This window comes from Bubalus bubalis, chromosome 6 (assembly GCF_019923935.1).
Source record: "Bubalus bubalis isolate 160015118507 breed Murrah chromosome 6, NDDB_SH_1, whole genome shotgun sequence".
Lineage (NCBI taxonomy): Eukaryota > Metazoa > Chordata > Mammalia > Artiodactyla > Bovidae > Bubalus > Bubalus bubalis.
In genome coordinates this window covers 52,088,641-52,101,258 of record NC_059162.1, presented here as the reverse complement: position 1 = coordinate 52,101,258, position 12,618 = coordinate 52,088,641, and the positions used below count along the sequence as shown (strand labels likewise).

At 35.4% G+C, this 12,618-nt stretch overlaps 1 protein-coding gene and 1 pseudogene across 1 annotated transcript in view; one reads left to right on the top strand and one right to left on the bottom strand.

The window, feature by feature from the left end:
• HFM1 (helicase for meiosis 1) overlaps window positions 1–12,618 on the bottom strand; it is a 113,476-nt gene that overhangs the window by 78,665 nt on the left and 22,193 nt on the right. Inside the window, exons 7-11 of the mRNA XM_044945443.2 lie at window positions 3,949–4,019; window positions 3,377–3,509; window positions 2,365–2,516; window positions 1,749–1,826; window positions 1,400–1,558 (exon numbers count right to left, since the gene is read on the bottom strand). Of these exons, the coding sequence (XP_044801378.2) occupies window positions 1,400–1,558; window positions 1,749–1,826; window positions 2,365–2,516; window positions 3,377–3,509; window positions 3,949–4,019 (593 nt within the window). The remainder of the gene's footprint in view (window positions 1–1,399; window positions 1,559–1,748; window positions 1,827–2,364; window positions 2,517–3,376; window positions 3,510–3,948; window positions 4,020–12,618) is intronic.
• Window positions 5,297–6,184, top strand: LOC102407737 (annotated as a pseudogene).

Below are 12,618 nucleotides of genomic sequence, written 5' to 3'. Positions count from 1 at the left end.
TGCATAGGAAGGAATTATTAAAACATCTTCAAGGCTCTCATAGGTACAGATGAGAACAAGAATTTACAATTTGAGAAGGCCAAGGATAAAGGCAAAAACTGAGGAACAGGACTTATAGAAAGAGACAGATGGTGTTCACAGAAGTAAAGATTATCACAAAGGGGAAGACAGTTTCAAGAATTAGAGTACTGATATTTAGTAATTGCTTACAAATCAATATAAAATTTTAGTATCCCAATGTGAGAAAGGACAAAGTCTATGACCTGGCAAGTTGCAAAAAAAAAAGAACTTAAAGTGATTGACTAAAATATTAAAAATATTTACTTCGGTAGTAATCAAAGCAGTACAAAATTTTAAAATAAGGTACCATTTTCAATAACAAATGAGAACTATTTATAAGTAATAATAACAATAATTTCATTATATTATCCAGCGTTAGACTACAGATAAATAGCTAATGGTAGAAGTATAAATGAATATAACATTTATTGACATGGAAACACTTAAAGGTAGCATGTAAGTCATAAATGAGTATGCATATTATGAATTCATCAATACATCTAGAAGGACAAATGCTGGGTTTTTGTTGTTTATACATACTTTAAAATTTTCTCTATTAGTTTTGAATATAAGCAAAACAAGTTGTAATTTTAAAAATAAAAATGATTAATTGTGTTAAAGTAAAGGCAAAATTTTACACTGGATTAGAGAATACCATATAGCAGCTTTTATGAAAACAATTTCTAAGAATTAGCTCAGGGAACAAGTCACCTTACAAGTAGGCTGTTAAGTAAATAGGAGTGAGAAAGCAGAGGGAGACTGTCCTATTTTTCAAGCTTGCCAAAAAACTGAAGAAAAAAGTAGGACATGTATTTGTCATAGAAAGTATAATATTGCACAATTATTTATTTACCTGTTCGTGTACCCTATTAACTTTGAGAGCCTCCTGAAGAGCAGGGCCTATGTTTTCACTTTTGCATCTATTAAGAGTGCCTATGACAATTCCAGGCAAATAGAAATGGGGGAGGTGGGTGGCAATCATTCAACTAATACTAATTATTTTTATTCTCTATCATATTTGCTAGATAACTAGAATCAGCTGGTTACAACAATCATATTAGTCAACTTTTTATGAAACGTCTAAAACCCATGAAATTATGACTTTTAGATACTAATAAACAATGGACTTGCATCAAACATACTTTATTAAATCCACTCAACCAAATTTCATGGCCTTAATACTGTCATATCTATGAGATCTAACCATAACCTTCCACAACATACCTTCCAATTAAATTGGTTAGGTGATTTACAGAAAAAAACTCCTCACTTTTCTCTAAGATCAAATATTTCACTAAGCCATAAAAAGAAAAACTGATAGATTAAAATTCTAGCTTACGTCCTCAGCATTTGGAATTGTTGCAGATACAGCCACAAATCTCATTGGAATAATACTGTTGGTATTTTCTACAGCATGAGATAAAATCTGCACAGTTTTCATTCTGCTGACTACAACTTCAAGAGTTGGTCCACGATTTTCATCTTTTACAACATGTACCTGAGAAAAAAACTAAGACTCATTAGCTAAAAACAAAAATCTATCTAGTCAACTAAAATGTAAAACAATATTAAACACACTTCCCTAAGAAAATAAGCATTTTCCCCTTGAAGGGATAAAGCACATATAGTTTGTCCATTCAAATCATCTCTTCATGTTTATATCTGAAAGTGAATAATGTGTTCACTACCTCATCAATGAGAAACAATCGAACCAGATGGACCAAAGAGTTGTCTCTCCATTTTCTAGTCATGCTATCCCATTTTTCCTAGGAAAAAAATGCAAGTGGTTTAATATGATAAGGAATTGTAATAAGTATTATTAAGATATTGATAAAATTTTAAGATATTACAAATGATGGGCAATATTTTAGTTAATATTGATGTCTTAAAAGTATCCAAAGAGACTTATGGAATTTTGATAATACTGTGTTTAAAAAACTGAACCCCCATTTATTTTTAACTTTTATTCAAAATTATAGTCCAATTACCCTTTTTAAGCTCTGCCAAGGTCCTCCCTCTATAATACATAACATTTGGATAAAAGAATACAGCAACAAGTATGATTATAAATTGTCCACAATAACTGCCTATCCATATCTTTTGCCAATTTACTCCCTTTGTTTATCTTTTGCTTAATTGACTTGTTAGTGTTCCTTATATACCCTGAACAGTAGTACTTTTTGTTTGTTTGCTTCACATTGCAAATACATTCTTCTACTTTGTGTTTTCTTTTAGTTTTTATTCATGGTAAAGAGAAAGAGATATTTTCTAAAAAACAAAAAAATATATATAAATAACACGTACTGGAGTTGTCATAATAATATGGGCATGCTGAATCTCAAATAGGTCATCCATTACTGTATCTCCAGTGAGTTCTTTACAATTCAATCCTATTGGTCCAAATTTTTTTTTCCAATCATCAAAACGCTGACTACACAGGGCTTTTATTGGTGCCACTGCAATATAAGATATCCATTTTGAATGTCAGTGCAATTTAAAAATTATTTTCACCAATGTTAATAAAGTTAGCACACATCAAGATGCCACCTAATATTTATACATTAAAAGTTAATAACATAAACATATTCAGATATATAAAGTTAATCACTGAGCAGAACTAACAAGAGAAAATTGTAACTAATAGTGAAGAAAGGTAAGATAGGAAATTATCACTGTTTATGATTATCGTCTTTTTTTAACCATGTGTATAAATTTGGGGGGGGCTTCCCTCATGGCTCAGATAGTAAAGAATCCACCTGCAATATGGGAGACCTGGGCTCAATCCCTGGGTTGGGAAGATCCCTTGGAGGAGGGTATGGCAATCCACTCCAGTATTCTTGCCTGAAGAATCCCCATGGACAGAGGAGTCTGGCAGACTACAGTCAACAGGGTTGCAAAGAGTCATGACATGACAGAATGACTAAGCACATATATTTTTTGATGAAAAAAAATTTAATATATATGTTAAAAAGGAGAGTAGAGGGAAATCTGAGAAAATATGTTTTGAAATCTGGGAAAATGTGTTTTGAATTCAATGGTAACAGGACCAAATGTGATATGGCTTTATTTAAAAAGTATGAGAAACTAAATAATAGGACTTCCCTGGTGGCTCAGACAGTAAAGCGTCTGTCTACAATGCAGGAGACCTGGGTTCAATCCCTGGTTTGGGAAGATCCAAATGTGATATGTCTTTAAAAAGTATGAGAAACTAAATAATAATTCTTATGTCTTGAATTTGAACTTATTTCTTACTTTTACCTCAATGGGTTTTCATTATTATGATTAATTATTACTTTTTCAATATACAGATACTTACTGTAAACAATTTTAATGTTTGACCATGGCAATGGTACTTCCATTAACAATCTTGTTATAGCTAGTTCAAACACTACAGTTTTCCCAGAACCAGTTGGAGCACAAATCACAAAATTCCTATCTGTATAAAGAAGCTAAAAAAATAAAATTTAATCAATCATAGGATAGAATTTTTGAATTCTCAGTTTGTTAGAAAATATGCCTTAGGAAGAGTCTATGGAATAATAGTTCAAACATCTTAACTTCTAAACTTACTAAAATAAGCTTGCTTTACATCTGCCACTCTCAAAAATTAATACTATTAATAATTTATCATCAAATTTTGTCAAAGTAATATGCTAGACCTAGAAGTAAATAATTTATTTAGCATTCAGAGACATTTTTATAAATCTAAACAACCCACCTATGAAAATTGCATGCATTCATTTAACAAACATTTTTTGAGCTTCTATAATGTACCAATCACTGATAGCACTAGGACATAAAAATGAATGTGATCTGGTCCTTGTCCTTAGAGAGCACACAATCCAGTAAGAAAAGGTAGACAGGTAAATAATTAAACAAAATACTTACATCATCAAAGGCTTTGGACTGTATATAATTGAAATATGGGAATTCTTTGAAAATACTTCTAAATTTAGCAGCTGAGAATGACATTAAGGAGTCAAATATTTCAAAATTTTAAAAACTGGTTACTCAACTGAAAAATTAAATCAATATTGACTGACAATATTTAATTTCAAGGCTTTAATACTTGTATTTTGGCATCATAAGAAAGGAACAGACAGCTACAGAGGGAAGGATGGAGATGGCACCCCAAGAGGCTCAACTAAAAGAAAGGATCAGTGAACTTAAAAGACAGGACATTGGGGTTAATGCAATCAGGGGAGCAAAACCAAAAAGATTGACAAAGAGTGAAATTAGCTTAAGGGACTTATGGAACAACATCATGTGGACCAATATACACATTATAAGGGTCCCAGAAGAAAAAGACATAAAACTTATTTAAAGAAATAATGTATGAAAACTATCCTAGCATGGGGAAACAGACATCCAGATCCAAAAAATCCCAGAAATTACCAGAGAAGGTGAATCTCAAGAGACCCATATTGAAACACACAGTAATTAAATTGCCAAAAGTTAAAGACAAAGGGCTTCCCTGATGGCTCAGTTGGTAAACAATCCGTCTACAATGCAAGAGACCCTGGTTCAATTCCTGGGTTGGGAAAATCCACTGGAGAAGGGATAGGCTACCCACTCCAGTACTCTTGGGCTTCCCTTGTGGCTCAGCTTGTAAACAATCCACCTGCAATGCGGGAGCCCTAGTTTTGATCCCTGAGTTGGTTAAGATCCCCTGGAGAAGGGAAACGCTACCCACTCCTGTATTCTGGCCTGGAGAATTCCATGGAATATTCAGTCCATGGGGTCACATAGAGTTGAACACAACTGTGCAACTTTCACTTTCACTTGCTGAACAAAAGACAAAGAGAGAACCTTAAAAGCAGCAAGGGAAAAGCAACTCATTACAAAGGAATTCCCATAAGACTATGAGTGAATATTTCAGCAAAACCCTGGTGGAGCAGATTGTGGAATGATAATTTTTGGGTGTGGAAAGAAAAAACTGCCAACCAATAATGTTTTACTTAGCAAAGTTTTCCTTCAATTCTGAAGAGTTTTTGCTAGAAAAAAAACTGAAGGTGTGGCAGCACTTGCTGCCGCTGCGCCGTGCTGCACGTGCCGAAGGCTCCTGCAGCTGCTCGCGCGGAGCCAGAGAAGAACGGCGAGAACGATACTGACACTTCTGCTCCCCGCCGCCGGACACTTACGTGGGACCCTTGCCCAACTCAGCCTCAGAGCTGCGCGTTAAAAAAAAAAAAAAAAAAAAAGCAGCCGCCGTCCCCTTTTGCAATATTGCAAGATAGGGGAAAAGCAGACCATGGTGAATCCGGGCAGCACCTCCCAGCCGCCCCTGGTGACGGCCGGCTCCCTTGCCTGGAAGCTGTGCGCAAGCTGCGGGGGCAAGATTGCAGACCTCTTTCTGCTCTGTGCCATGGACAGCTACTGGCATAGCCGGTGCCTCAAGTGCTCCTGCTGCCAGGCGCAGCTGGGCAACATCGGCACGTCCTGTTACACCAAGAGCAGCATGATCCTTTGCAGAAATGACTACATTAGGTTATTTGGGAATAGTGGTGCTTGCAGTGCTTGTGGACTGTCTATTCCCTGCGAGTAAACTCGTCATGAGGACCCAAGGCAATGTGTGTCATTTAAAGTGTTTTACATGCTCTACCTGCCGGAATCGCCTGGTCCCGGGAGATCAGTTTCACTACATCAATGACAGTTTATTTTGTGAACATGATAGACCTACAGCTCTCATCAATGGCCATTTGAATTCACTTCAGAGCAATCCACTACTGCCAGACCAGAAGGTCTGCTAAAAGGTCAGAGTAATGCAGAATGTGTGCCTTCATCTCAGATCTTGTTCATCACAGGTGGATCCCATGTGTCTTCAGTAGACAAGTCACCTTTGTAGCTAGCACCAGTGCCAGCTCCATGCCATTGCACCTTCTTTAGTCTTGATTGCTCTTCCCGCATTTATGGGTGTATTAAAATGACTGAATATGAACATTAAGGACTCCGTGAACTTGAGCTAATGGGAGACTGTAGAGAAAATGAAAAAAGATCCACTGGAGGATATCTTTGGTGTGGGGAGAAGAGGGGAGGGAGCTTGGGAGGAGGGAAATGACTAATGAAGCTAATTAAAAGAAGCATTCAAATCTGCTTTCTACCCTCATTAACAATTAGCAGGGCACTGGCCAGAGTTTGTACCATGTGTTTTACCTTAACAACATTCTGTTTGCTCTTTGTATATTTAAGTGTTGTAAGGAAATGTGTTTCAATCAAAACTGAACATGAGATAAAGGAAAGAGATGTGGCTTTTGTGATATTCTATCACAAACACTTTTATTGTATCTCTGTAAAATACATTGTATGTATATATATAAGTGTTTTTATCCTAATGTTGCTACTCCCATGGCAAAGACAAAAAAAAAAAAAAATTGGGAAAAAAAATCAGGCTCATAGCAGCTACTATGTATAAATTTCCCCCTACTTCTAATTTGCTAAATGAAAAAAAAAAATCTTTTATTTGTGATATTTTCAGAGACATTTGCTCTAGTATGGTGTATTTAAATAATAAAAGCTTAAAAGAAAAAAAAAAAAAACTGAAGGTGTTGGTTACCACTAGACCAGTTTTACAAGAAATGGTAAAGGAAGTTCTTCAAGCTGAAATGAAAGGATGCTAATTAGTAAAGGTAGTTAATCACTTACAACTCCAGTATAATGGTTAGAAGATAAAAGTACTGTATCTACAATAATTTATTATTGGATACACAATATTAAAAGATATAAATTGTGGCATCAGAAACAAAATGTGAGGAAGCAAGTATAAAATTGTAGAGCTTTTGTATGTGTTCAAATTTTTTACCAGATTAAAAGAGACTGTTAAAACTGTAAGACTTTTTAATGGAAGTCTCAAGGTAACTACAAAACAAAACTCTACAGTTGATACAAAAGATAAATAGAAAAGAGCAAGAACACACCATTATAGAAAATCATCAAATCACAAAGGAAAAGAACAAGAGAAGAAAGAAGCAACAGAACTACAAAATGTCAAAATACATTAAAGTGGCAATAGTAAGTACATCTCTATCAATAAATACTTTAAAGGTAAATGGAATAAATTTTCTAATTAAAAGACATAAAAGTGGCTGAATGGACTTAAAAAAACAGGACTAACTTATTTGCTACCTACAAGAGATTCATTTCAAAAAAAAAAAAAAGAGATTCATTTCAGCTTTAAGGATACACATAGATTGAAAGCAAAGGGATGGAAAAAGATATTCTATACAAATGGAAATCAGCACATAGTAAAGTAGCTCTACTTATATCAGCAAAATAAACTTAAAGACAAAAACTGTCATAAGAGACAAAGAGGTCATTATACAATGATAAAGCAGTTAATTCATCAGGAAGATAGAGCAATTGTAAATACTTATGCAAATCAAACATTGGAACACCTAAATATATAAAACAAATGTTAACAGATTTGAAAAGAGAAATAGACAGCAATACAATAATAGTAGGGACCTTCAAGATGCCACTTTCAACAATGGATAGATCATCCAAAAAGAAAATCAGCAAGGAAACACTGGACTTAAACTATGCCTTACACCAGATGGATCAAACAACTATATACAGAGCATTCCTTCCAGCAGAAACAGAATATACATTCTTCTCATGTGCCCATAGAACATTCTCCAAGATAGATCATAAGTTAGGGCACAAAACAAGTTTTAATAAAGTTTTAAAAGAAGACTGAAATCATATCATGCCCCTTGTCCAATCACAATAACACAAAATTAAAAACCAACTAAAAGAAGAAAATTGGAAAATTAACAAATATATGGAGATTAAACCACAAGCTCCTGAACAACCATTAGGGTTAAAGAAGAAATCAATAGGGAACATACCTTGAGACAAATGAAATGAAAACATAACATACCAAAATTTATAGGATCCAATAAAAGCTGTTCTAAGAGGGAAGTTTATAGTGATAAGTACCAAAATTTAAAAAAAATCACAAATAAACAATCTAACTTCACACCTCAAGAAACTAAAAAATGAGGAATGAAATAAGTCCACAGTTAGCAGAAAAAGGAAATATCAAAGATTAGAGGAGAAATAAATAAAAAGAAACACCAGAAAAACAACAGAAAAGGTCAATAAAGAATAAATTTATTCTGAAGAATAAACTTAAGTAAAAAGATCTGTATGTTGATAATTATAAGACATTGATGAAAGAAACTGAAGATAAAAATAAATGGAAAGATATTTCATGTTCATGGATTCAAAGAATTAATATTGCTGAAAGTCCACACTACTCTAAGTGATCTACAGATTCAATGCAATCTCTATCCAAATTCCAACTGCATTCTTCACAGAAATAGAAAAACAAATAAAAACTCATAGAAAACCACTAATGAAAAACAAAAAAAAAACCCATCTAAAGCAATAAATACTAAAAAAGAACAAAGCTCTCCAGCCTTGTTTCCATAATATGCCCTGATTTCAAACTATATTACAAAGCTATGGTAATCAAAATAGTATGATACTGACATTAAAAACAGACATATAGATCAATGGAACAAAATATCCAGCCCAGAAATAAACCTACGCCAATATGGTCAATTAACTTTCATCAAAGGAGCCATGAACTAGGAACAGATAATCTCTTCAATAAATGGTGATGGGAAAATTGGATATCCACATGCAAAAGAATGAAACTGGACCTCTGTCTTACATCATATGCAAATATAAGCTCAAAATGGATTAAAGCCTTTAACAGAAGACTTGAAATCATAAAACTCCTAAACAAAAACAAAGGGGAAATGCTTCTTAACACTGGTTTTGGCAATGATTTTTTGGATTTGATACCAAAAGTGAAAGCAACAGATGCAAAAATAAACAAGTTTAAATATATATCAAACTAAAAAGCTTTTGCACTGTAGAAGAAACCATCAACAAAACGAAAAGGAAACCAATGGAATGGGAGAAAATATTTGCATACCACACATCCACCAAGGGTTAATATCCAAAATATACAAGTAACTCACAAAATTCAAAAAACAAATAATCCAGTTTAAAAATAGGCAAAGGATCTGAACAGACATTTTCCTGAAGAAGGCATACAAATGGCTAACAGCACATGAAAAGGCACTCATCATCCCTGGTCACTAGGGAAATGCCAGTCAAAATCATGAGATAGCACCTAACACTTACAAATCAAAAAGATAAGAGATAAATACTGGCAAGGACATGGATGAAAGGGAACCCTTGTACACTACTGGTAGGGATATAAATCGAAACAGTCATTACGGAAAAGAGTATGGAGTTTCCTCAAAAAATTCAAAACAGAAGTACCATATCATCCAGCAATCCCTGGGTTATATCCAAAGGAAACAAAATCAGTATCTCAAAGAAATGTCTGTACACCTGATTTCATTGCAGTTATTATTTATGCTAGCCAAACCATGGAAATAACCTAACCATTAAGAAATGAATGGATAAAGAAAATATATATACAACAGACTATTATTCAGCTTTTAAAAAGAAGGAAATTCTGCCTTTTGTGACAACATGGATGAAACATCATACAAAGTGAATTAAGTCAGACAGAGAAAGACAAATCCTGCATGGTATCACTTACAAGTGGAATCCTAAAAAAAAGGTCAAACTCATAAAAATGAGTTGCCAGGGGCTGGGGATACAGGAGAAACAGAGGCTGGTAAAAGAATACAAATTTTTAGCTATAAGAAGATTAAGATATGAAGACCTAATGTATAAAATGGTGAGTAGAGTTGAAAATAACTGTATTATTTGCTGAGAGACTTGAACTTGTGTTCTCACCCAAAAAAAATTTTAAAAGGTAAATATGTGAAGTGACAGATGTGTTAACTAACTTGATGGTGGGAAACTTTTGTAATGTATATGTTTATCAAGCTACCATACAGAACACTTTAAATATAATTTTATTTGTCAATTATACCTTAATAAAGCTGGGGTGGAGGAGGAATTAAATTATTCCAGTCCCCAGTCACATTCCATATTCTGAAAAGAACTTATAAAGTCCTTGTAGAGAAACAAGACTATCCAAGGGTTCAGTTCAGTTCAGTTCAGTCGCTTAGTCGTGTCTGACTCTTTGCAACCCCATGAACTGCAGCATGCCAGGCCTCCCTGTCCATCACCAACTCCCGGAGTTTACTCAGACTCACATCCATCGAGTCGGTGATGCCATCCAGCCATCTCATCCTCCGTCGTCTCCTTCTCGTCCTGCCCCCAATCCCTCCCAGCATCAGAGTCTTTTCCAATGAGTCAACTCTTTGCATGAGGTGGCCAAAGTGCTGGAGTTTCAGCTTTAGCATCATTCCTTCCAAAGAACACCCAAGGCTGATCTCCTTTAGAATGGACTGGTTGGATCTCCTTGCAGTCCAAGGGACTCTCAAGAGTCTTCTCCAACACCACAGTTCAAAAGCATCAATTCTTCGGCACTCAGCTTTCTTCACAGTCCAACTCTCACATCCATACATGACCACTGGAAAAACCATAGCCTTGACTAGACGGACCTTTGTTGGCAAAGTAATGTCTCTGCTTTTGAATATACTATCTAGGTTGGTCATAACTTTCCTTCCAAGGAGTAAGCGTCTTTTAATTTCATGGCTGCAGTCACCATCTGCAGTGATTTTGGAGCCCAGAAAAATAAAGTCAGCCACTGTTTCCACTGTTTCCCCATCTATTTGCCATGCAGTGATGGGACCAGATGCCATGATCTGTGTTTTATGAATGTTGAGCTTTAAGCCAGCTTTTTCACTCTCCTCTTTCACTTTCATCAAGAGGCTTTTTAGTTCCTCTTCACTTTCTGCCATAAGGGTGGTGTCATCTGCACATCTGAGGTTATTGATATTTCTCCCGGCAATCTTGATTCCAGCTTGTGCTTCTTCCAGTCCAGCATTTCTCATGATGTACTCTGCGTATAAGTTAAATAAGCAGAGTGACAATATACAGCCTTGATGTACTCCTTTTCCTATTTGGAACCAGTCTGTTGTTCCATGCCCAGTTCTAACTGTTGCTTCCTGACCTGCATATAGGTTTCTCAAGAGGCAGGTCAGGTGGTCTGGTATTCCCATCTCTTTCAGAATTTGCCACAGTCTATTGTGATCCACACAGTTAAAGGCTTTGGCATAGTCAATAAAGTAGAAATAGATGTTTTTCTGGAACTCTCTTGCTTTTTCCATGATCCAGCGGATGTTGGCAATTTGATCTCTGGTTCCTCTGCCTTTTCTAAAACCAGCTTGAACATCTAGAAGTTCACGGTTCACATATTGCTGAAGCCTGGCTTGAAGAATTTTGAGCATTACTTTACTAGCATGTGAGATGACTGCAATTGTGCGGCAGTTTGAGCATTCTTTGGCATTGCCTTTATACTTTGACAATAAGATCTAACAGAAGAGATACAAATACATATGTGAAAATATATCAGAACTAAGCATGAAGTTTATCTTTTCCAGAGTGATATTTTTTTCTTATTCATCTTGATTAGGCCACTTGATTTTTATCTCTTTTTTAAAATCCCAAATTTCATTTTTTTTTAACTGTTGATTATGTTTCATTAGCTGATATATTTTGTTGCTGGTCACTTAACCCCTTAATTCCTTTGTTTTTGGTAATTTAGTTGTGCTAAGTGGTGGATTTAATTGCAATTATCAGCATATTGGCTCAACAGGAACTTAAATCAGCCTTCCTCTAAGAAAGCTCAAAAATATTAGTAGATATAAAGAATAAACTGTCTCCTTTCCAAGTTAAGAGTCTATTGCCAGTTGGGGAGATATTAGTACTTACACGGTATTCTTATTAGTCTTGAGTCACATTTGTCAACTACACTTAGTAAACACTATGCAGAATACATTACTAGATTTAGAAAGCTGAGGAAGTTGTAAATAAAGAGAAGGTGAGTTCCAGAAACTGAGGCTGTTACAATCTATTAGGAGATATAAAACAGATAATACATTTCAGAACACAAGTATGTAGCTATTTAAGCAATTACATTTTTATAAAGATATAAAAAATTTGACAGATTGTGGTAAGTGATCCTGTTAAAAGTTAAACCAAAGCACATTACAGCTGTACTCAAATTCCCCCATTTCTCTCAAAGTATATGGCCACAAGGCCCTACATAATCTTGCCTCCCCACTTCACCTTTGTGTTTCTGACCTCGTGTCTACTACTCTTGCTTCTGATTCATTTCCTCCAGCTTCTTTTTCTAAAGACCTACCCTGATTACTGGGCTTCCCTGATAGCTCAGTTGGTAAAGAATCTGCCTGCAATGCAGGAGACCCTGGTTCAATCCCTAGGTCGGGAAGATCCACTGGAGAAGGGGTAGACTACCCACTCTAGTATTATTGGGCTTCCCTTGTGGCTCAGCTGGTAAAGAATCTGCCTGCAATGCGGGAGACCTGGGTTGGGAAGATCCCCTGGAGAAGGGAAAGTCTACCCACTCCAGTATTCTGGCCTAGAGAATTCCATGGACTGTATAGTCCATTGGGTTGCAAAGAGTCGGACACGACTTCACTTTCCCTTTTCTTTCTTTACCCTAATTCTTCTATTTAATACTAATCCTAAACGTCTATT